General features: G+C 51.1%; 1 protein-coding gene across 8 annotated transcripts in view; it reads right to left on the minus strand.

Moving 5' to 3' along the window:
* ARHGEF18 (Rho/Rac guanine nucleotide exchange factor 18) overlaps positions 1-23,541 on the minus strand; it is a 77,964-nt gene that overhangs the window by 36,362 nt on the left and 18,061 nt on the right. For 4 of the 8 annotated variants that reach the window (XM_089535885.1, XM_089535887.1, XM_089535886.1 and 1 more), the window contains 6 exons: positions 19,706-19,883; positions 8,142-8,245; positions 6,981-7,121; positions 5,775-6,025; positions 5,210-5,335; positions 4,924-5,041 (listed from right to left, as the gene is read on the minus strand). In XM_089535885.1, coding sequence (XP_089392011.1) covers positions 4,924-5,041; positions 5,210-5,335; positions 5,775-6,025; positions 6,981-7,121; positions 8,142-8,245; positions 19,706-19,785 — 820 coding nt within the window. In that variant the 5' untranslated portion in view covers positions 19,786-19,883. Of the gene's footprint in view, positions 1-4,923; positions 5,042-5,209; positions 5,336-5,774; positions 6,026-6,980; positions 7,122-8,141; positions 8,246-19,705; positions 20,486-21,946; positions 22,730-23,541 lie in introns of those variants that run through there. The other 4 variants (XM_089535883.1, XM_089535880.1, XM_089535884.1 and 1 more) reach the window with 3 other exon arrangements.

Consider the following 23,541-nt stretch of genomic DNA (forward strand, 5'->3'; position numbering starts at 1 on the left):
GGACATGCACCACCCGGAGCCAGCGTCGCCTACTGACGATCGCCGATCCTTCAGCGAGCACGTCATTAAAATGTCCAGGGCTCTGGACATTGAGATGGCTTATCCCGAGGAGGCAGCCCAGGATCCAGTGGAGCAAAGGGTCCATGGCCGGGTTCCAACCCCACCCTGAATTCCTCTCCTTCCTTCCCTGGAGACCATCATCAAGCGGTCTTGGGACGCCCCCGTTGCTTTGGTCAGCACTTCGCGGAAGGTGGAAACCCTCTACCGAGTCTCTCCAGCGTCCTGTCCATGGCTGTCGACTCATCCAAGACAGAACTCAGCCATCGTAGAAGGCTCGCAGCTCGCCTCCACCCACAAACAGGCCACCTCCCCAGTAGACCGGGAGGCTTGCAAGATCGATGGGCTGGCGAAGAAGGCCTATTCAGCTTCTTGCCTAGCTGTCAAAGCCACCAACTACACCGCCTGCATGGGGGCCTATGTGCAGTCCTTGATGGAGACTATTTCCCCCCTGATTCCCGATGTCCCGGATGATGTCCAGAGGAAACTGGTCGAGGTCAGAGACGAGGCCCATTCCATAGGTGGATGGCTCATCACCGCGTGCCGCAACATCACTGACTGTGTGGGTAGGGCGATGTCGGCGTCGATGGCGCTCCGTCGACACGCCTGGTTGCGGGGCACAGATCTCACTCCTGGAGTCAAGTCGGCTATCGAGGAGATGCCTCTGGATGAGTCTGGGCTCTTCAACACCGACACCGACGACCGCCTCAATCGCAAGTTTAAGATGAAGGCGGCCGCGAAAAAACATGGCATGTCCTCCTCGGTGTCAGCCCCGTTTCGCAAGAGACAGCGCCCCTGGCAACCCCAGGGCCAGTCCTACAGACCATTTAGTCAAGACCGCCAATTCCACCAACAGGGCTCTCAACGATCCAGGCACGCGTCCCAGTCATCCTCCTCCTCTGGCCATCGGAATTTTCCTACCCGGCACCGAAAGCCCCGCCGGCAGGATGGTGACCAGGGTAAGAAGAGAGACTGATGGGGTCTAGCGCGCTTCGTCCCTTCTCCCCCATTTTTCCAGGATATGCTCAGGCCATTTGCTACCACCTGGGCCTCCATCACAACAGACTCGTGGGTGCTCAACATCGTCCGTAGGGGATATGCCCTCGAGTTCCAAGAGCTCCCCAAGACCGGAGTTTTCATGTCCACCCCCCCCCCCTCGGACACCCTTCTCGACGAAGTGCGCACTTTGCTTAGCAAGGGGGCAATCTCCCCTCTACCGCCCGACCTGATTCCCAGGGCTTTTTTCTCCAGGTACTTTACGGTACCGAAGTCGGATGGAGGCATCAGACCCATCCTGGACTTGAGGGACCTGAATTTGTGTCTTGAATACCGGCGTTTTCGAATGGTAACCCTAGCTTCCATTCTCCCCTTGCTTCATCAGGGTCTCTGGTTTGCAACGATCGACCTGAAGGACACCTATTTCCATATTGGGATTCGGGAGTCCCACCGGAGATTCCTCGCATTCGCCGTCGGTTCCGCCTCCTACCACTACAACGTGCTTCCCTTCGGCTTGGCCATGGCGCCCAGAGTTTTCACGAAGTGCATGGCACCGGTGGTGGCATACCTCCATCAAAGGGGCTTCATGGTCTTCCCGTACCTGGACGACTGGCTGTTCACCGCCGAGTCCCAACAGGAACTGCGGGAAGCAGTCTCGGTCGCCTTGCACCTCTTAGGCTCCCTGGGACTGATCGTCAACCGAGAGAAGTCCCACTTCACACCGACCAGGCAGGTCAAATTCATCGGGGCCATCCTCGACTCCGAAAGATGCTCCGCCTTTCTCCCTCCAGACCGTTTCCAGGCCCTGACGGCGTCACTCAAACCTTTCATCTTCCACAGAAGGGTAAAGGCCAGAGACGTTTAGGTCACCCTGGGACACATGGCATCAACAACGTCTGTCACACCTTGGTCAAGGCTTCGCCTCCAACCTCTACAGTCCTGGTTCCTCTCGGTCTTCTCCCCGATGGAGGACCCCCCGTCCAAGTGGCTCACGGTACCGAGACCTGTGGCGGCTTCTCTCAGATGGTGGTTGGACTGCCGCAACGTGTGCATTGGAATGCCTTTCCTTCAGCCTCAGCCCCAACTAACTCTGACGACAGATGCTTCCCTGGAAGGTTGGGGCGCTCACCTGCTCGACCTGGTCGTCAAGGACAAGTGGTCAGCCCAGGACAAGCTCCTCCACATCAACGCTTTGGAGATGCTGGCAGTAGAAAAGGCACTCAGGGCATTCGAATCCGCTGTCGCAGGCAAGGTGGTCCTCCTGAGGACGGACAACACCACCGTGATGTACTACATCAACAAACAAGGAGGCACCAGGTCCAGAACCCTGCTTGAACTCACTCTCCGTATCTGGGATTGGTGTATCCAGAGACAGATCCTCCTCCAGGCGATTCATCTTCCCGGAGAGGACAACGAGTAGGCAGATCGCCTCAGCAGATCTCCGTCGGTGTGCCACGAATGGAGGCTCCATCCTGAGACGGTCAGCGACCTCTTCGACCGGTGGGGAACTCCCCGGATCGACCTCTTCGCGACCAGATGGAACAGCCACTGTCCCCAGTTCTGCTCCAGGAAGCAAATGGACGGATCCCTCGGAGACGCGTTTGCCTTCCTCTGGGCGGGAGAGCTCCTCTATGCCTTCCCTCTGTTCCCGCTCATCATCAGGGTGGTGTCCATGATGTCAACAGACCGTTCGCATGCGATCCTAATCACCCCGTGGTGGCCGAGACAGCCTTGGTTCGCATCCCTTCTCCATATCTCCAGGAGATGCTTCCTCCGCCTCGATCCCCGCCCGGACCTGCTGTCGATCCAGGACGGACGGATTCTCCATCCAGACATCGAGAACCTACCGCTGGTGGCCTGGAGGATACAGCCCTAGCCGCCCTACCGGAGGCAGTGAGGACGGTGATCCTGGCTGCGAGAAGACCTTCCACCCAGCGGTCCTACGCCCTGAAGTGGAGGAGGTTTACCCTCTTCTTTGACCAAAAGGGCTTGTCTCCTGCTCAGGTGTCCACTCCAGTGGTGCTGGAGTTTTTGATGGCGCTTTTAGATGAGGGGCTGTGCCTCGTATCCATTAAGTGCTATTTGTCTGCCATTTGTGCCAAGTACCATTTCGGGGGGAGGGCTTCCTTCTTCAGGGATCCCTTGGTGAAGGGGTTCCTTAAGGGATGTGCCAACTTGCATCCTCCCGTGTCGGTACCGGCGCCGGCTTGGAGCTTGGAGGTGGTACTGTCCGCACTCCAATCCAAGCCCTTTCAACTGATGGCCACAGCGGACTTGAGACTATTGACTTGGAAAACCGCTTTTCTTGTGGCCATCATCTCTGCCCGCTGCGCGGGCGAACTCTGTGCCTTGTGAAGGGACCAGCCCTTCCTTACGTTTCATAAGGACAAGGTGGTCCTTCGGACGGACATTACTTTCTTGCCTAAGGTTGTGTCTGCTTTTCACATGTGCCAGGACATTGTGTTGCCTACCCTCACTTCCAATCCGACTTCGGATGCGGAGCGAAGCCTGCACTCTCTTGATGTCAGGAGAGCGCTGGCGTTTTACCTGGACAGAACTGCTGCTTCCAGTCGGTCCGAGAGACTTTTCCAATGCTACTCGGTACCGAAAAAGGGATTACCTGTGTTTGCGCAGAGGTTTTCCAAATGGGTGGCTGGTACCATCCGCCTCTGCTATGAACTGTTGGGCAAGCCTCTCCCTGGCAGGGTTCGGTCCCACTCCACAAGGGCAATGTCAGCATCCTCGGCATTCCTCTCGGGGATTCCCTTAGAGGATGTCTGCAAGGCTGCTGTCTGGTCCCAACCTCTGACTTTTATTAAGCATTATAGGTTGGACATCAGAGCCATCCGAGACGCAGCTTTCGGGAGAGCTGTGTTGGTTTCAGGGTTGCATTGATTGCACTACTGAGGGTTTGTGTTTTACCATTTATGTACATATGCCACTGTTTACATTTTGCTGAATGTTGGTTTGCACAATTTCAATGGGACTGGTCTTGCATGACCCGTTATTCCCTTCTCAGGTTTTGCAATGTTATTGCTATGTTTGGTTTGTGCATGAACAAAAAGACTGGCTCTTTTTATGGTTCAAGGTGTTTATTGTTCCAATAAATATGCCTTTGGTTTACCATAGCTTTGGTCTCAGGACACTCCCTCCGCCGCATACCTAAGCTTGTCAGTCTAAACCCATTTGTATGATTCGCAGAGACCACGAAGAAGAAGGACAGGTTGCTTACCTGTAACAGTATTTCTTCGAGTGGTCATCTGCGAATACATACAAATCCCACCCGTCCATCCCCTCAGTGTCCTGCTCTTATTGGCTCTTTCCATCGCCTGCTTGGCGGAAAAATTGCGGAACTGGGGAAAAGAGCGGGAAGGCAGGGGCCTTATAATGGGTGGGCGGAGTTACCGCCAAAAAGTTTCTATATGTTGCAAAGTAAACTTTGCCCAGTGATTCCAGAAGTTTCCGAACAGCACTGCGCAGGCGCAGTAAAACCCATTTGTATGTATTCGCAGATGACCACTCAAAGAAATACTGTTACAGGTAAGCAACCTGTCCTTACTAACACTAAGTTTTCTGAATGACAACTCCTCACTCGGCATGGCAGCTCTCATCCAAAAAATTCCACTTTTCAGAACTCTCCCACTTTTTAAAGTTAAAGCTTCTTCCACAGTGCAGTGCAAACATAACAAAGACCCTGCAGACTTAAGGAATCCCAAAGAAGCAAAGGCAGAAAGTGAAAATTCTGCTGCTTGCGGGAACGGGTGCTGAGCAGTACTGTGCCCTGCAAGAGGCTCTTATGTCCTTTCCCTGGGCAGAGGCAGCCTAGGAGGGCAAAATCATGGCAAAGCCCCAACAGGCAACATGCCACACCTTCTGTGTTCTGAATGATGCGCTCCACCAGGACAGGATACTTCATGATGCGCTGGGTCACGAGGAGGTTGCACTCCTGGATGCCCTGCCGCCTGACGATGGAAGAGTTGCTGATTCTCTAGGGAACAAGACGCAAAAAGAGGGAGGAAGGGAGCCAGGCAGAGAGAAGAGAAAAAGAAGAGAAGATGCTTACTCACAGAACACCAGAGGCAGCCATGGCCTTTCTTCACCTTTGGTTCCATGTACTGTAAGTTCTTTTCTAATTCCTTCCCCACCTTCCCTTTACCTTGATCAAATTCTGGAATTTCTTGCTTTGCTGCATCAGCTCCTTATAGTAGCTCACAGCCTCAGTGTGGCTGCTGCAGAAGATGCCATATTTCTCTTTCACTTTTTCTCCTGTTTCGCCAGAAAACTACAAGGACAGAAGTTGTTAAGATGTCAGGGTTAAGGAAAAACCGCACAGCAAGGTGCCAGGTTTGCTCAGACCGATCTGGGGAAGAAACCCCAATAAGTGGGTCAGATTTGGCACTGCCAGGGGAGTGAGGGATGCCTGCTGAGAGGGGCCTGGAACAGCTCAAGGGTTTCCTCAAGCGAGGAGGCAGCAGCTTGTTAGTCTAGCTCAAGGGTTCCCAAACTTTGGTCTTCCAGATGTTTTGACTTCAGCTCTCAGAATTCCATACTGTTAACCAAGCTAGCTAGGGCTTCTCGTAGGTGAAGTCCAAAACACCTGGAGGACCAAAGTTTGGGAATCACTGGTCTAGCCTGACATAGTCCATGGTTAACTGAGCCAAGGAGGTCCACAAAGCCTACAGAAAGGGGCCACCCACCCCACCAAAACCCTGGCTCTCCACCTGCTGCACCAGGAGGTCCCCGAAGCTCTGGATGACATAGTTTCGCTCACTGCCTTCCTCCAAGGCCTCCTTCCGGCGTTCCTTCAGCTGGAAGAGGAAGGCCCCATGTAGGTCCAGCAGCTCGTCCACGCAGGGGAAGAGGCGGTGGATGATGGTGTTGCCAAACTGGAGCTCCTCGCGCATGGCTCGTGAGTAGACCTTCAGCATGATTTTCAGAGTCCGGACGTGGTGCATCTCTGTCTGCATCAGCTCTGCAGGAACAGACCAAGAAGGGTTGCAGCGACAGGAGCTTTGGGTCTCCTGAATCAGCCAGAGGAATCTCCCCTCCATATTCTCCCATAATGCCCTGTGAGTCCTCACTCAATCCACAACCCTCTTCCTCCTGACGTCTTCCAGCACAAAGAGGAAAATGGCCCCCATCATCAGCCCCTCCTGTTTCTGCATGAGAGCTGCTCCTACACTTAGCCTCTGCACATCACAGATGAGGACCAGCAGCTCTGTCCAGAGAGCCATGGGATCTCCCTGCCCAAGGATGTTAGACTGGCCCCTTCCCTGCTGTCTTTCTGCTGGAAGGCAAAGTTGTTGTTGCGCACCCTCAAGTCATTTTGGACTTATGTTTATCCTAAGACGATGCTATCATGGGTTTGTCTTTGCAAACCCATTAATTTAGAGGGAATTTGCTACCACTGCCTTCTTCTGAGGCTGAGACAGTGTGACTTGCCCAAGTGAATTTCCATGGCCAAGTGGGCAATCAAATCCTGATCTCAAGAGTAGTAGTCCATTACTCAAGCCACCACACTATGCTGACTCTGCTGGCAAAGACCCTGGCCTAAGTCAAATTACAGCAGATCCACTAAAATCAACATGAAGTGTTGATTTACCAAGTTCCCTTTGCACCAATGCATCTCCTCTGACTGAGACCTTTTTTAGACCTTTGGGGAACAAATCTCTGTCAGGAGAACCTCTAGAAAACTGACCTCACTTGCTATAAAAAAGGGAAATGGAAAGGACTCTGCCTTTTCCTTCTACTGGAGTGTTTCAAAATGTATTATTCTATTACCTACCTGTTGGTTTAATCGTCTTTGTTCTGCTTAACTGGAAGAAACTTTGAGTACCAAACTTTTGAGGGGAACATAGGACATAAATCAAAAGGAGGAAGGGATGGATGAAGCCCAGGCCTTGTGCAGGCCAGCCAAGCATCCTCACCATAGATAACATCCTGTCTCTTGATTACTTCCCTCTCTTGCTTCTTCACATAGGATGGATCCACTGCCAGACTCCACGACTGAGCCTCAAACTCCTGGGCATCCTTCTCCAGCTCATGCTGCAAAGAGGCAAAGTGTGCATCTGAAAGGAACAGAAGGAGGTGGAAGAAAAGGAGGGAAAAAGTCAGTGTATAATCTGCACAAGACCCTAACTTGACTTTTAAGGGACAGCACAAGCCTTGAGCAAGGCCACGTCATATCTCCCCCTTCAACACACACATCATTTTCACACAACTTCAGTTCCCTCTGCTATGGCTCCATCACACAATAGCTCGGTGCAACTAAGCATGTATTTCCTCTGTAGGCAGAGCTTGGAAAAGTGGCCGCTTCAATTTGACAGCTCCCACCAACCTGGCTAAAAGTTTCTGGAAGATGTAGTCTAACAAACTTGCTTTTCCACAGCTCTGCTGTTGATGCAACTGAATCCTGGCTGCATAATCATTCTTCTGCAACTCTAGTTTCTAATTCCTATTCATGTTTATAAAGTTAACAAGTTGTTGTCCAGTGAAATGAATGATTGTTGTTTGTAAAACAGTTGGACCTTGTTATCCGCTGGGGTTTGGTTCCAGTACCCCCCATGGACACCAAAATCTGTGGATACTCAAGTCCTATTAAAAACAATGGCATGAGAAAATGATTCCCCTTATATAAAATGGCAAAATTAAGGTTTACTTTTTGGAATTTTTATATTGTTTTAAAATTTTCAAGCCATGGATGACTGAATCCGTGGACAAAGAATCTGTGGATAAGGAAGCCATTTTGTAATGGCTGTTGTGCCTTATAAACTGTTCTTGTTGAACTCTAGCTCTAAAGCAAGGCTGGGACAACTGTGTACACGAAGGACTGGGTTTGTCTTTGATTATGGCCTACAACTCCCAGCCACCCACAGGCGGTGAAGCCAATAGTGAGGGAATGCAGACGGTACAGTTTGAGAATACCACGAAGGACTGACATGTCCCACCCTATCCTAAAAACAGCCTTCTCCTTTTGTCCTTGTCACTGAGAAACTGGAGAGGGGTGCACTCTCCCGCTAGCAAGGAGGCTGAGGGAGCAACAGTCCTGACCTCAAATCAAGGAGCATCCACGCAAGCCCCCTCCTTACCTTCCACGAAGACTGATTCTGGGGCCAGCGAGACAGCATCATCAGTGGCCAACTTCAGCTTTATGAGGCCAGAATCCCCTTCGTCCATCTCTCCCCCGGTGAGTCTAAGCAATCAAACAAGACACAGAACCAGGTCAGCACCTTCTTCCCAGGTCCTGCGTGACAGAAGTCATTTCTTATTTTAATGAGCTGAAGATTGCTCTGGGCATCGCAAGAGGAGCACATGAGAGCCATTAAGACAGTGCTTCTCAATTATTTTCTGTCATGCCCCCCCTAGGAAGAAGAAAACATTTCGCGCCCCCGCGCAACTGTAAATAGTATCATTTGTCTTGTTGCCAACAAGCCTCAAAGATAATTCCCTAAAATGTTTGTCCCAAACCCGCTGAATCCCCCCAGATCACACGGAATATTCAGTCACAATTCCCGGAAAATTCCCATAATGTTCAAATGGCGGATGTTTTGCAAATAAACGTAAACATAATTGAATAAAAATAACTGTAACTTATTTCAACTCTCAAAATCACCATTGAACCAAACAAAGAATCTTTCAGTCCTTTTAAGATATTTATTTTGACATGAAGGGAGTTCAGGAAGCTTTGTGCCAAATAGAAATGTGTTAGGCTGCAACCACACTGCAAAAATAAATCCAGTTTGACACCCTTTTAATTGCCATGGCTCAGTGCTAGGAAATCCTGGGAATTCTAGTTTTCAAAGACATTTAACCTTCTCTCTCAGCAAACTCTGGTGTGACAACAAACTATAATTCCCAGGATTTCATAGCACTGGGCCATGGCAGTAAAAACGGTATGAAAAGGAACGTTGGGTACTTACCGTGACACGTTCATTTCCTGCAGAGAAGGGTCCTGGCATCCTGTAATCTGGGTTTAGCTCCTCCTATTTGCTCCTGTAGGCAGGGACTATAAACAAAAGACCGGCCCCTATATAGGGAGGAGCTAGCCACCCTGAGCCTCAGTCAATAACAAGCCAAGTGAGTAGCAAGGTAAATCAAGGAACTGAACTTTAGGAAGGAACTAAAGGAAGGCTGTACAAGATAGAAGAGGAGTCCTCTGCCTCCTTACACACCATCACATTATAAGAATTCAAAGTGAAAGTGCAGGAGCCCTGGCAACACCACCATGTGTTTCGCAGTCTGCAAAAGGATCCCCCACACCTGTTGGGGTCCTGGGTGCTATTGGGGCCAGAGAAGGGAAGGGAGACCAAGGGTTTATGTCCCCATCTGCCCTCCTGGCAGAGTCCCAAACCTTATGCTAGGCATAGTGCCTGCAATGGCCATGGCAGAGGCCTCCTGGAAATGCCTGCCCCGAGAGAGGGCATTAGATCTGGCAAAGGTTATTTGGTGGCTGGAGAGAGAGGGCCCCTGGTACTCACCCTTCTCCTGTGTCTTCTGGCTGGCTTGCCTCTCTGACCTTGGCCCTGTTTCAGGCTGTGCAGAGGTGATGTAGAGAAATCCCTTGCCATGGCTTTTGGCTGGCCTGTCCTCTGAACTCTGGCCCCAATGGGCTGAGCAGGGATGTTGAGAAGGGAAGTTTCCATAACTTCCGGCCAGTTTCCTCACTGATCCCTGGCCTTAAACAGGCTGGGCAGAGGTGATGCAGAGAAATCCTTTGCCATGGCTTTGGCTGGCCTGTCCTCTGAACTCTGGCTGGGCAGAGATGCTGAGGAGGGAAGTTTCCATGACTTCTGGCCAGTTTCCTCACTGATCCCTGGCCTTAAACAGGCTGGGCAGAGGTGATGTGGAGAAACAGAGACATGGAGGTGAAACCCCTCACCATCTGTTCCCACGGCTCCCATGTGCTGCAATGCTGTTTGCAGAAATCTCTTGTGCTCCCACCATGATAGGGGGCAGCTTGGAGGAGAGGGAGAGTCATTGGCAAAGCCATAGGGTTGCCATAATTCTGGACCTCCAAACTGGGACAAAAGTAGGACAAAGGTAGGACAAAAATTTCAAATGTAGGACACTTTTTTTAAAAAAAAATGGAGGACACGCAAAAAAATCGATGATTTTTTTAAAAATGTTAATATAAATGCATGTTTCTTAGGCATGATCAAAATGGAGGACATTTTGGCATTGTTCCTAGACAGATGGCAGAAATGTACTTCCCTTTCTGGCTAACCTCCCCCCCCCCATTCCAAACAGCATATTTGGGCATTGAAGAGGAGGAAGAGTGGAAAAGGCAGAGGAGGAGGAAGAGGAGAAGAAGAAGAGGAGGAGGAAGAAGGGGAGGAAGAGGAGGAGGAGAAGAAGAGATGGAGAAGAAGAGGAGAAAGAAGATGAAGAAGAGGAGGAAAAGGAGGAAGAAGGAAGAGGAAGAAGGGGAGGAAGAGGAGGAGTAGAAGAAGAGATGGAGAAGAAGAGGAGGAGGAAGAAGATGAAGAAGAGCAGGAAAAGGAGGAAGAAGGAAGAGGAAGAAGGGGAGGAAGAGGAGGAGGAGAAGAAGAGATGGAGAAGAAGAGGAGGAGGAAGAAGATGAAGAAGAGGAGGAAAGGGAGGAAGAAGGAAGAGGAAGAAGGGGAGGAAGAAGAGGAGGAGGAGAGGAGGAAGAAGAAGAGGAAGAAAAAGATGAAGAAGAAGGGGAGGAAGAGGAGGAGAAAGAAGAAGAAGAGGAGGAGGAGGAAGAAGGGGAGGAAGAAAAGGAGGCAGAAGAAGAGGAGGAGGAGAAAGAGGAAAGGCTCTTTCCCCTGCCTGGCTGACTCCGTCGCCAACGGAGGAAGCCAGGCAAGGGAATGGGGCCTCGCTGAAGCCAAGCCCCAAACCCCTGCCTGGCTGCCTCCGTCGCCGTTTTGCCCCCACCCCCGGGATTTCCCCCCCCCCCAGAGACGGAGGCACCCAGGCAGAGGTTTGGGGCTTGGCTTCAGCCGTCCTCCAAGCCCCAGCCAAGCCTGGAGGGCTCCGCGATCGCGGAGGAGCCCCCTGGGCATGGCTGGGGCTTGGAAGACAGACGTCCTCCAAGCCCCAGCCAAGCCTGGAGGGCTCCGCGATCGCGGAGGAGCCCCCTGGGCATGGCTGGGGCTTGGAAGACAGACGTCCTCCAAGCCCCAGCCAAGCCTGGAGGGCTCCGCGATCGCGGAGGAGCCCCCTGGGCATGGCTGGGGCTTGGAAGACAGACGTCCTCCAAGCCCCAGCCAAGCCTGGAGGGCTCCGCGATCGCGGAGGAGCCCCCAGGGCATGGCTGGGGCTTGGAAGACAGACGTCCTCCAAGCCCCAGCCAAGCCTGGAGGGCTCCGCGATCGCGGAGGAGCCCCCTGGGCATGGCTGGGGCTTGGAAGACAGACGTCCTCCAAGCCCCAGCCAAGCCTGGAGGGCTCCGTGATCGCGGAGGAGCCCCCTGGGCATGGCTGGGGCTTGGAAGACAGACGTCCTCCAAGCCCCAGCCAAGCCTGCAGGACTCGCTGGGGGGGGGGAGTCCCGGGGGCGGGGCCAAACCGGGGCGGGACCGTGCGGACCCGCCCCAAATCGGGAAAGTCCCGCCCCCAGGCGGGATATGGGAAGCCTACAAAGCCAAGACCTTTCTCCAATCCTGGGAGCCCTTGCCATGTTAAGTTCTTCTTCATGCTCCCAAGGCAGCAAGAGAAACGAAGAGAATAAAAGGACTGGAGTGGCAATAGTGAAGAAGCTGCAGAGCAACAGCAAACCCATCCCAATGGGTCTCTCTCTGAAGCCAGCTCCTTCTGTTGAGCTGGTAGACCCTGAGTTAGGGAAGCCTGAGCTAAGGATGACCCTTAGCCAGTGCTCTTGGGGTCCTCTGCCATAGCCACCACCAAAGAAGGGGGGAAAGGCAGGAGAGAGGAGAAGGGAAGGCCAAGAAAACTCTCAAACCGCTTTCGGAGAAGGAAAAACCTTGCTGGCTGGAAGAGACACATCCTGCTAGGAGCATAGGCAGGAACAAGACTGAGGCTCAGGCGGGCTAGCTCCTCCCTATATAGGGGCCGGTCTTTTGTTTATAGTCCCTGCCTACAGGAGCAAATAGGAGGAGCTAAACCCAGATTACAGGAGGACAGGACCCTCTCTGCTGGGAAACTGGATTGTCTCTGGAGTCTGGAGTGAAGATGCAGCCTGAGTTGGGTCCAAGACACACTGCAGAAATAATCCAGTTTGAGACTGCTTTAACTGCCCTGGCTCAGTGCTAGGTAACCCTGGGAAGTGTAGTTTTGTGAGACATTGAGCCTTCTTTATCAAAAAGAGCTCTGGTGCCACAACAAACTACAATTCCCAGGATTCCCTAGCACTGAGCCAGGAGAGTTAGCGGTCACAAACTGGATTATTTCTGCAGTGTTTTGGACCTTCGTTATTAAAAATGCTCAAGGTCCAATCCATACTGCAGAAATAATCCAGTTTGAGACCGCTTTAACTGCCCTGGCTCAGTGCTAGGGAACCCTGGGAATTGTAGTTTTGTGAGAAAGAGCTCTGGTGCCACAATGAACTACAATTCCCATGCATCTGAGGAAATACGTCCTACATTCCAACCTTCTGTCCAGGAGGAATTCCAAAATGCCCTCCATTTACTAAGATGCATGCCTTGATAAGGTCCACATTGCAGTTTGAGTTTGAGACTGCTTGCACTCCCTTGGCTCAATGCTATAGGATTCTGGGAACTGTAGTTTTATCCTTTTCTGACAGAGAGCTCTGCAGTGTGTTTTTGACCAAAGTGGTCTCAAACTGGATTATTTCTGCAGTGTGTTTTTGACAAAAGTGGTATCAAACTGAGTACCTTTATTTATCCTCCTCGACGCCTCAGCCTCGGCCAATGGCCTCCTCCTTTCCCGCCCAGGCAAGGGGTGGCCTCTCGGGCAGTTGACAGGGGCGGTCCCTCCCAAAGGAGGAGGAGAAGGACTGGAGCCTGGCCCTAGCTGTTCTTCTGCCCCAGAGAGGCGCCTTCTTTCCCTTCAGAGGAGCCCCTCTCGGCCGTTGCCTCCAGCGCAGAGCCTCCTCCTTCCTCCTCCAATGGCCAGGCGGCCCGGGTTCCCGCTCACTCCGCTGCTGGAGAGGCTCCCCTCCATGGCCCACTCGGCCCTTCTGCCATCGCCACCTCCCGCAGGGCTCTTGCGAGGAGGACCCAGCCCTGCCGGGGCCGCCGCCAGCCCATTCCGGCCCATGGCGCATGGGGCCCTCTTCCAAGTAGGTGGCCCCCCTTTACGGAGCCTCACGCCCCCCCTGGGGGACGCACCCCACTATTTGAGAAACACTGCATTAAGAGATGGCTCCTGAAGGAAATGTCAGCAGAGAGGGGGACAGGAAAGGAAGGGGGGCAGGATCCATGGGTGCTGAGGGGCAGGAGGATGGCATCAATCAAGGCAAAACAAATGGACTCAAGGAAAGGAGGCTGCCAACATGGGGAGGCAGAGGAAAGAAGGAGCAAAACCAAGGACCTTCCTCCTCCCACTTCTTCAGGCAGAAAAAGCAGAAGTGTCTTGGGGATTAGGGGAAAGACACTCCAACAAGGGGACATGGTGACCAAAGAAGGGTCAGGTAAGGCTCCAGCAGGGAAAGACCACCAACTCAAGACCTCTTTCCCAAAGAACTGTTCCCATGAGTAAGTCTCCAGTTCAAGGCTGTCTCCTAAGGGAGGTAGTTGGGTTGTCTGTCTGGAGCAGGGGTCGGCAACCCCTGGCCTGCGGGCCGGATGCGGCCCGCAGAGGACTTTCCGCCACCCCCTGCCTTCCCCAGCTGCCGCCGCCGCCACTTGCAGCTTTTCCCAGGTCCCGGGGGCCACCATTTTGTTTTCCAAAATGGCGGCGAAGTCTCGCATGACCTTCGGCCCCCCAGTTGTCTGAGAGGGACACCAACCCGGCCCCCGGCTCAAAAAGGTTGCCTACCCCGGTCTGGAGCTTTCTTCCACACTCCCCTCAGGACAACTAGGTCCGTCTCCCTCCAGGGTGTCATGAAGAACTCACAACCAACTCAACAGAAAGCTAAGCCAAGGGACTCTTCCACTACCACAAAATGCAAATCATCCCCCCCCCCCCCGAATGTGATGTCCAGCAGGAGCTACTGTCCACCTCCTCCCGACCCAATGACCCTGGCAGAACTCCTCTAAAAAATCCCCATCATCAAAAGAACCACCAAATCCCCTTCTGCAACCCCCAGCAAATTAAACAGAAAAAAAGCAGCTGCCATCCTTGGGAGGAATGCAGCGGCCAGATGTGGATTTTCATGTCCCATCAGATTCTTCTTCTTTATTCAACCTACTACAGTCGGCCCTCTGTATCCATGGATTCTTTATCCACGGATTCAAGCATTCAGGCCTGAGAGGGAGCGATCAGGCAGACCCAGCTCCATCAGGAATTGCCTGAAGAAAGAGACTCCTCCCTCCTTTAACTGTCATCTTGGCCTGAAAGGGAGCGATCAGGCAGACCCAGCTCCATCAGGGATAGCCTGAAGGAAGAGACTCCTCGGGAGCGATCAGGCAGACCCAGCTCCATCAGGGATAGCCTGAAGGAAGAGACTCCTCGGGAGCGATCAGGCAGACCCAGCTCCATCAGGGATAGCCTGAAGGAAGAGACTCCTCCCTCCTTTAACTGTCATCTTGCCCTGAGGGAGCGATCAGGCAGACCCAGCTCCATCAGGGATTTGCAGAAGGAAGAGACTCCTCCCTCCTTTATCTGTCATATTGGCCTGAGAGGGAGCGATCAGGCAGACCCAGCTCCATCAGGGATTGGCAGAAGAAAGAGACTCCTCCCTCCTTTATCTGTCATCTTGGCCTGAGAGGGAGCGATCAGGCAGACCCAGCTCCATCAGGGATTGGCAGAAGGAAGAGACTCCTCCTCCTTTAACTGTCATCTTGGCCTGAAAGGGAGCGATCAGGCAGACCCAGCTCCATCAGGGATAGCCTGAAGGAAGAGACTCCTCGGGAGCGATCAGGCAGACCCAGCTCCATCAGGGATAGCCTGAAGGAAGAGACTCCTCGGGAGCGATCAGGCAGACCCAGCTCCATCAGGGATAGCCTGAAGGAAGAGACTCCTCCCTCCTTTAACTGTCATCTTGCCCTGAGAGGGAGCGATCAGGCAGACCCAGCTCCATCAGGGATTGGCAGAAGGAAGAGACTCCTCCCTCCTTTATCTGTCATCTTGGCCTGAGAGGGAGCGATCAGGCAGACCCAGCTCCATCAGGGATTGGCAGAAGAAAGAGACTCCTCCCTCCTTTATCTGTCATCTTGGCCTGAGAGGGAGCGATCAGGCAGACCCAGCTCCATCAGGGATTGGCAGAAGGAAGAGACTCCTCCCTCCTTTAACTGTCATCTTGGCCTGAGAGGGAGCGATCAGGCAGACCCAGCTCCATCAGGTATAGCCTGAAGAACAGCTGTGTGGAGGGTGAGGGGGCGTGTCGGTGAGAGCGGCACCTCTTAAAGCTGGCTTGCCGGCTCCCCCTTCGTTCCGACACCAAGGACAGGCGTGTGTTGGTGTGTTTTTGTGCCCCAGGACTTGGTTTGTGTGAGTTGTCCCCTATGCAGCTGCGCAGCGCCTGAGTAGCACCAGACCATTTACACCTCCGCAGCTGTGCACATGCGCAGCCACGTTGTAGTGTACTAGTTGTGTTGTGTAGTTGTTGGGTGGGGTTGTAGTGGGCAAGCACAGGGGCAAGAGGAATGAGCCTAATGTGGGCTCTCCTCCAGGTACTGACTGTGTCGCTGTTTAGTGGGGAAATGTTGTATTGTAGGGATGACTCTGGTGGGGAAGTGGGAGGCTTTGTTAATTTACATCTACATGACAGAGCTCCAATTGAAGTAGTGCGGGGCAGGGGGCGATACAGCGGTAGAAGGGTGTAATTACGATATAAGGGAAGGCAGGATCAATGCTTAATATCCTGCCTTCCATCCACCCTCCTAACCCAAAAGAACTGAGGGTCAATCCAACCCTATCTCTGCTCCTGTGCAATGCCAGGTCAATCAAGAATAAGACCCACATTATTTACGATCTTTTGGAAGACAAGAATTGTGACCTGGCTTGCATTACAGAGACCTGGCTGGGGGCTGAGAGCAACGCAGTGTGGGCACAGGCTCTTCCAGCCAGGTATACTGTTAGGGAGCAAACCAGGACATGTGGGTGGGGGGGAGGTGTTGCCATAGTCCATAAAAATACTCTCACCTTAACCAGGAACCCCATCCGGAAAACGGACTTCATCGAGTGTATTTACCTGACCTTGAAGGCTAGGGATAGTCTGGGGATCCTGTTGGTCTACCGTCCACTCCGTGGGCTAACAGACTCCCTAGCCGAGCTGACACAGCTGGTCTCGGAACTGGTGCTGGAGTCTCCCAGACTTCTGGTTCTGGGAGACCACAACATTCCTTTCGAGGCCGGCTCACAAAATCTAACAGGTGCGGCTCGAGAGTTCATGGCTTCCATGATGGCCATGGGCCTATCCCAGTTAGTCTCAGGTCCGACGCATTGCGCAGGTAATACGCTCGATGTTGTCTTTAGTACGGACTGGGACACTCCGTGGGCAGAGGTTGGCAGTACATCTGCTCTGTCATGGACGGACCATTACCTGGTTGAGGTTCGACTTAAGGCAACTACCCAAATCCCCCCCCCGGGGGTGGAGGACCGATTAGGATGGTCCACCCTCGAAGGCAGATGGAACCCAAAAGGTTCCAAGAAGCCTTAGAAGGGCTTATGGTTGGATCTAACGGTGATTCTGTTGATGCCCTGACTAACATCTGGGACAACGATCTCTCCAGGGCTATACACAGTATCGCTCCTTAGCGTCCTTTCCGGCCTGCTTCCAATAGAAAACCATGGTATACAGAAGATCTCCAGGAAATGAAGCAGGCCGCGCAACGACTAGAACGTAGCTGGCGGAGACACCAGCGCTTATCCAACAAGACACTCCATGAGGCTCTTTTGAAGTCATATGGAGTGGCAATAGACACAGCAAAGAACTTCTATGCTGCGCGTATTGCGTCTGCGGAGTCACGTCCAGCAGAGCTGTTCAGGGTGGTCAGGGAACTGACTCAGCTTCCCCCCCACCCTGAACCCTATTTTAGAACCAACTATAGCCTGCTGTGACGATTTTAACAACTTCTTTGCAGATAAAATCTCTCGAATAAGGGCTGATCTCGACGCTGGCATTTCAACAGAAACTATAGAAGAGGTATCCAGAGCTTCCGTGGACTCTGTTAAACTGGATCACTTTGAGTTTGTTCATACCTATGAAGTGGACAAGCTTCTTGGAAGTGTTAGGAAGACGACATGCTCTCTTGATCCCTGTCCTTCTTGGCTGACTGTCCAGGGTGGTGATGCTGTAACATTACTGTTGCAATCAATACATCATTCAGGGAGGGAAAATTTCCATCAAGTCTAAAACTAGCAACAGTTAAACCGTTGCTTAAAAACCCTCCTTGGACCCCCTGGTAAGGAATAACTACAGACCGGTCTCATTGTTGCCATTTCTAGGTAAAGTGATTGAGAGAACGATCGCCGTCCAACTCCAAGCAGTCTTGGATGAAACCGATTATCTGGACCCATTTCAAACTGGCTGTAGAGTGGGTTATGGAGTTGAGACTGCCATGGTCGCCTTAGTCGATGATCTCCGTCTGGGCATCGACAGAGGAAGTGTGACCTTGTTGGTGCTTTTGGACATCTCAGTGGCTTTCGATACCATTGACCATGGTATCCTTCTGCAACGCCTGAGAGAGCTGGGCATCGGGGGCACTGCGCTCCAGTGGTTCCGTTCCTACCTCTCAGTCAGATTCCAGATGGTGCAGTTAGGGGACACTTGCTCCTCTAAGAGGGAATTGATATCTGATGTCCCTCAGGGAGCTATTTTGTCCTCCACTTTGTTTAACATTTACATGAATCCGCTGGGAGAGAACATCCGGAGACACAGGGCGCGGTGTTATCAGTACGCTGATGACATCCAAATATGCTTCTCTGTGTCCCTGACTAATGCAGTGACCAAGGATAGCGTCTCTCCTCTGAATGCCTGCCTGCAGTCAGTAATGGGCTGGATGAGGGAAAACAAATTCAGCCTGAATCCAGAGAAAACAGAAGTACTGGTGATAGGTCCCCCAGGCCTTAGAAAGGAAATTTATCCACCTGTCCTGAATGGGGTCACACTTCCCGTGAAGGACGAAGTTCGCAGCTTAGGAGTACTTCTGGACTCGTCTCTGCAGTTGACATCTCAAGTAGATGCGACAGTCATAAGTGCTTGCTATCAACTTTGGTTGATATGCCAACTGCGGCCCTTTCTGGGCCAAAGGGACCCTGAAACAGTGGTACATGCTCTGGTAACCTCTCGATTAGATTTCTGTAATGCGCTCTACATGGGGCTACCCTTGTACCAAGTCCGGAAGCTTCAGTTAGTACAAAATATGGCAGCCAGATTGGTCATTGGTGCGTCCAGGTTTGACCATATAACACCTATCTTGAAAGATGTTCACTTGCTGCCCATTCACTTCTGAGCGCAATACAAGGTGTTGGTCACTATCTATAAAGCCCTACATGGCTTGGGCCCAAGTTACTTGAGGGACCGCATCTCCCCATATGATCCGTCCCGCACACTCAGAACATCTGGGAAGAACTTATTGGTAATTCCACCTTCCAAATATGTTGCCACATCCCAGATGGCCTTTTCAGTGGTAGCCCCACGGATGTGGAATGATCTACCCAAGGACAACCCCCCTAGAAACATTCAAAAAGAGGCTTAAAACTCTTTCTTGTCAAACCTTCCCCCCTGAAGAATGAAGTTATCTACCCTGTTGCCATCGATTCCCTGCTTACCCTTGAAGGCGAATGATTGTGCTTAGACTTCTATAATTGTATGGTTTCATTATGGGATTTTATCCTTTTATGAAATGTCTGTATGGTTTTAATTGTCTGTACACCGCTTTGATCTGTGGAAAAGCGGTATATAAATAAAATTTATTATTATTATTATTATTCAAGTATTGAAAATATTTTAAAAATATATAAATCCTAAAAAGCAAAGCATAATTTTGCCATTGTGAATCACTGAATCATAGAGCTGCAAGAGACCTCAAGGTCCGTCCGATCCAGTCCAACCCCCTTTTGAAGTGCAGAAATACACAATCAAAGAACCCTCTGACAGATGGTCATCCACCCTCTGGTTAAAAACAGCCTCCAAAGAAGGAGACTCCACCATTCTCTGAGGAACTGTGTTCCACTGTCAAACAGCTCTTACTGTCAAGAAGTTCTTCTTAATATTGAGGTGGTATATCATTTCCTCTAGTTTACATCCATTGCCCTGTTTCCCAGTCTCTAAAGCAGCAGAAAATAGGCTTGCTCCACCCTCAACATGACATCTTTTCATAAGGGACACAATTTTATTATGCCATGAGCACCCACGGTACCCAGCATTTACCAAGGGGCCACTGTATAAGTGGATCCTTTTTGGTATCCCCCACCTCAAGCATCAACCCCCATTTGCTAAAATGGCTGTGCCAATGCTTCCAGCAGGAGCCCCAGACAGAAAAATAAGAATACTCCCCCCCACAAGGCAGAGTGAATTTAGGAATGGAGAAAAGTTGCTTTGCTCACAAGCCGCATTTTATCTCTGTGAAGGAAAGGATAATGTCTTGAATCCAACTCACCCAAGCTTACTGATGGTCCCGGTGGTAGCAGGGGCGTCAGTCAGCTGAGATGGCGGGCCTCCTCTCTGGGCAACCGTCATACCGAAGGTCCGAGACAGGCTGGTGGTGCCTCCATCCTGGCCCAGGATGGCTCCACGAGGGGGAAGGTGCTGGCTGGTGGTGGATTGATGCGAAGTGGCTATGGAGGCAAAGGCAGAGTTGGCGCTGAGGAACCGGGGGGCAAAGGGCAGGCTACCGGCCCTCAGCCCCCGGGGGCTCTCTGACCGTGGGCGGAGGGCAGACAGGATCTTGGAGGTCAGGAGCTCGTTCTCCAAGAAGACACTCTCATTCCACTTGTTGGAGAAGGAACCACAAAAGAGGAGCTCTGAGGAGGCCGGGAGGGGCCCGTGGCCGCTGCCCTTGGAGCTAGCGTTCCCCATCCTGGCAAACTGGCAGCGAGAGCTACTCAGGAAACGCTCTGCCTTTATACTTTCATGCGGTCCTTCTAGAAATGTCTAGAGAGGCGAACAGGCTGTCGCTCTGGCAGCGCTCTGTATTGGCGAAACCAGCAGCAGGTCTACAAGGGAGGAAATTGGTCCCCACTGCGCCTGTCGGCTCTGAAAATGGCAAAAGGGTCTCATTTGATGGGGGCAAAATCGAGCCAGTGCCACCAGGACCCTCAGCCCATCTCATCATTCACACCCTTGAGCGCCTGGGAGAAAGTATCAAGTGTCGAGGAAAGAACCAACAACCCAAGGGGAAAGGGGGAAACCCTGGGCACAGGCATATACATCTCAAGGGGCTGATGCCTAGGGGGCAAAGATTTCCATTTTTCTTAAGAGCACCTACCAATCTCCCAAGCCAAATTAATAGGGTAAACACACCTCAGCTGGGTTCATTTTAGAAGCAATAACAACAAATCAATAGCAAAGAAACAGCATTAGGCTTGTAACATTTAACTAGTTGTACTCTTGCTGACTTTTAAGAAATGTTAAAATGCATTTCCTGCCACTGTGGGTGGAACTGACAGTACCGTTCAAAATGGGCACCCCAACTTTTCCAAGTTGGGAAGGTGAGCAGAGTTTGGGGCCTGAGTCGCTGGATGGGAGATCCCTGGAGGGAATATTCTTTGGAGGGATCTCCGGCTAGGGATGGGAAAGGAACCCCATAAGAGAGAGAGTGCTGCCAACAAGAACCGGAAATATTGGGGAAGATGGGCACCAAATTTGAGGGTGGCTTCCAGTGCCCTTGTGTGGACAGTTTCCTTAGGGTTCACTCCCCAAGAACAATTTTACATAGAGAAAGGAAGGAAGGAAGGAAGGAAGGAAGGAAGGAAGGAAGGAAGGAATCCTGCTCAAGACTTTGGCAGATGCCACCCAGAGATGCTAGTCAGAGCCAGTAATACTGGGTCAGACATGCCTACAAGGGCCTGGCTCAGAAAAGCAACTTCCTAGGCTCATCTCCTGGGAGTTTGGGGCTGCTGAATATGTGTGGGTCCAAACCCACCAGCGACAAGCACCCAGCCTTTGAGAATCCCCCTCACTAAACTAAAACAGGTGTCTAGGACATGCTGGGAGAAATACTGCAGCCTCAGGAGGCTGCCACAGTGCCAAGAATTTGTTCCCTGGGCTTCTAAGAAATGTATATATGTGAGAGAGACAAAAAGAGAGAACACATACAGAGGTTCCTGTTTGTTCCCTGGGCTTCCAAGAATTTTTGGCTGGAGGCAAACAACTCTCCCTCTCCAAGACCCGTTTGCTCCCCCTTCTGGCAAAGACAGCTGCACTGCTTTGCTTTAGTGTGTAAAAAGACAGGTGGCCAAATGCTTCTTCTTTCTATGTGAAAACACCCAAAACCAGCTAACACCCTTCAGCTACTAAAGACTCATTACAATTATTCTAGCATTTATTAAATCTACATCTGTGGAGATAACAAGAATGGCGAGGAGGACAGTAAAGAGGGATAGTGTGATGCAGTGATGGTCTTGGATTCCAGAAGTCCATGGTTTGAATCAAGGCCATCCAGCCTCTGTTTAAAGACCTCCAAGGATGGCAACTCCACCATAATCTCCTAGGAAGGAATGTGTTCCACTGTGGAACAGCCCTTACTCCAAGTTCCTCTGAATGTTGAGGTAGAATCTCTTTTCCTGCAGCTTGTATCCGTTGCTCCATTGGGTTCTGTTCTCTGGAGCAGCAGAAAACAAGCTTGCTCTCTCCTCAATATGGCATCCCTTCAAGTATTTAAACAGGGCTATCATATCACCTCTTATCTTCTCTTCTCCAGGCTATACATCCCCAGCTCCCGAAGTCCTTCCTCATAGGTCTTCATGATTTCCAGACCCTTCACCATTTCAAGCTCCCTCCTTTGGACACATGGCTCCAGCTTCTCTGCATCTTTTTTGAATTGTTTTGCCCAGAACTGGACACAATATTTCAGGAGGGACCTGACCAAAGCAGAATAGAGTGGCACTATGACTTCCCTTGATCTAGACACTATACTTTTATTGATGCAGCCTAGATTGCATTGGCCTTTTTAACTGCCGCATCACACTGTTGACCCATGTTCAATTTGTGGTCTACTTGGACTCCTAGATCCCTTTCACATGAATAAGTCTCTCATTCAGCCAGGTGTCCCCCATAATCCTATATCTGTGCATTTCATTTTTCTGCCCTAAGTGCAGTACCTTACATTTCTCCCTGTTGAATTTCATTTTGTTAGCTTTGGCCCAGCTTTCTAGTCTATTCAGGTTATTTTGAATTTTTGATCCTGTCCTCTGGGGTATTAGCTACTCCTCCTAATTTGGTGTCAACTGCAAATTTGATAGTATGCCCCCAATTCTGTCCTCTAAGTCATTGATAAAGATGTTGAATAACACTGGCCCCAGGACAGAGCCCCACTGGACACCCCACTGGTCACTTCTGTCCAGGATGAAAAAGAGCCATTGTTGAGCATCCTTTGGGTTCGGCCGGTCAACCAATGACAAATCCATGTAACAGTTGCCTTGTCTAGCCCACATTTTACAAGCTTGTCCGCAAGAATGTCATGGGAAACCTTGTCAAAGGCCTTACTGAAATCAAGATGTACTATATCCACAGCATTCCCTTCATCTACCAAGCTAGCAATTTTATTAAAGAAAGGCCCTATGCAGACAGGCCAAAATAAAGCTGCTTCAGGTCACCTTGGAGGTATGTTGTTTCAATGATGCATGCGTCCTAAGAGTCTAGAAGCTGCACCAAAACTGCACTCCAGTGCTTAGGACTGGAGCATGGCTTTGGTGCAGCTTCTGGACTTAGGACGCATGTATCATTTAAACAGCATACCTCCAAAGTGACCTGAAGCAATTTTATTTTGGCCTGTCTGTATCAGGCCATAGAGATGATGATGATGATGATGATGATGATGATGATGATGATGATGATGATGATGATTATTATTAGTATCCCGCCCCTCTGAGAACAATCGGGGCGGCTAACAAAGTTAAAAATACAAAACATATAAAATCCCTGGTACCCTCCCCTCCTTTAAAAAGTATTAAATCCAATGCAATATTTAAAAAACAGAACAAAAAACAACAACCAACAAACAAACATACAAGTTAAAAACTGACCAGAAGATCAACAACATCATACCAATAAACAATCAGTGGGAGCAGCAGTATCTTTCCCAGACGATTTCTAAGGCCGGGTTCTCTATTCTGGGAAGGCCTGCCGGAAGAGATCTGTCTTAACAGCCTTTTTAAAGCTGTCTAAGGATGTAAGTAGACGGATCTCATCCGGCAGGCCGTTCCAGATTAGATTTGTCTGGCATGACTTCTTTCTCTGAAACCCATGTTGACTTTTTGTGTTTATGGAATTGCC

The sequence above is a fragment of the Sceloporus occidentalis genome, unplaced genomic scaffold (assembly GCF_023333645.1).
Source record: "Sceloporus occidentalis isolate IW3139 unplaced genomic scaffold, rSceOcc1.0.p SCAF_8, whole genome shotgun sequence".
NCBI classification, from domain to species: Eukaryota; Metazoa; Chordata; class Lepidosauria; order Squamata; family Phrynosomatidae; genus Sceloporus; species Sceloporus occidentalis.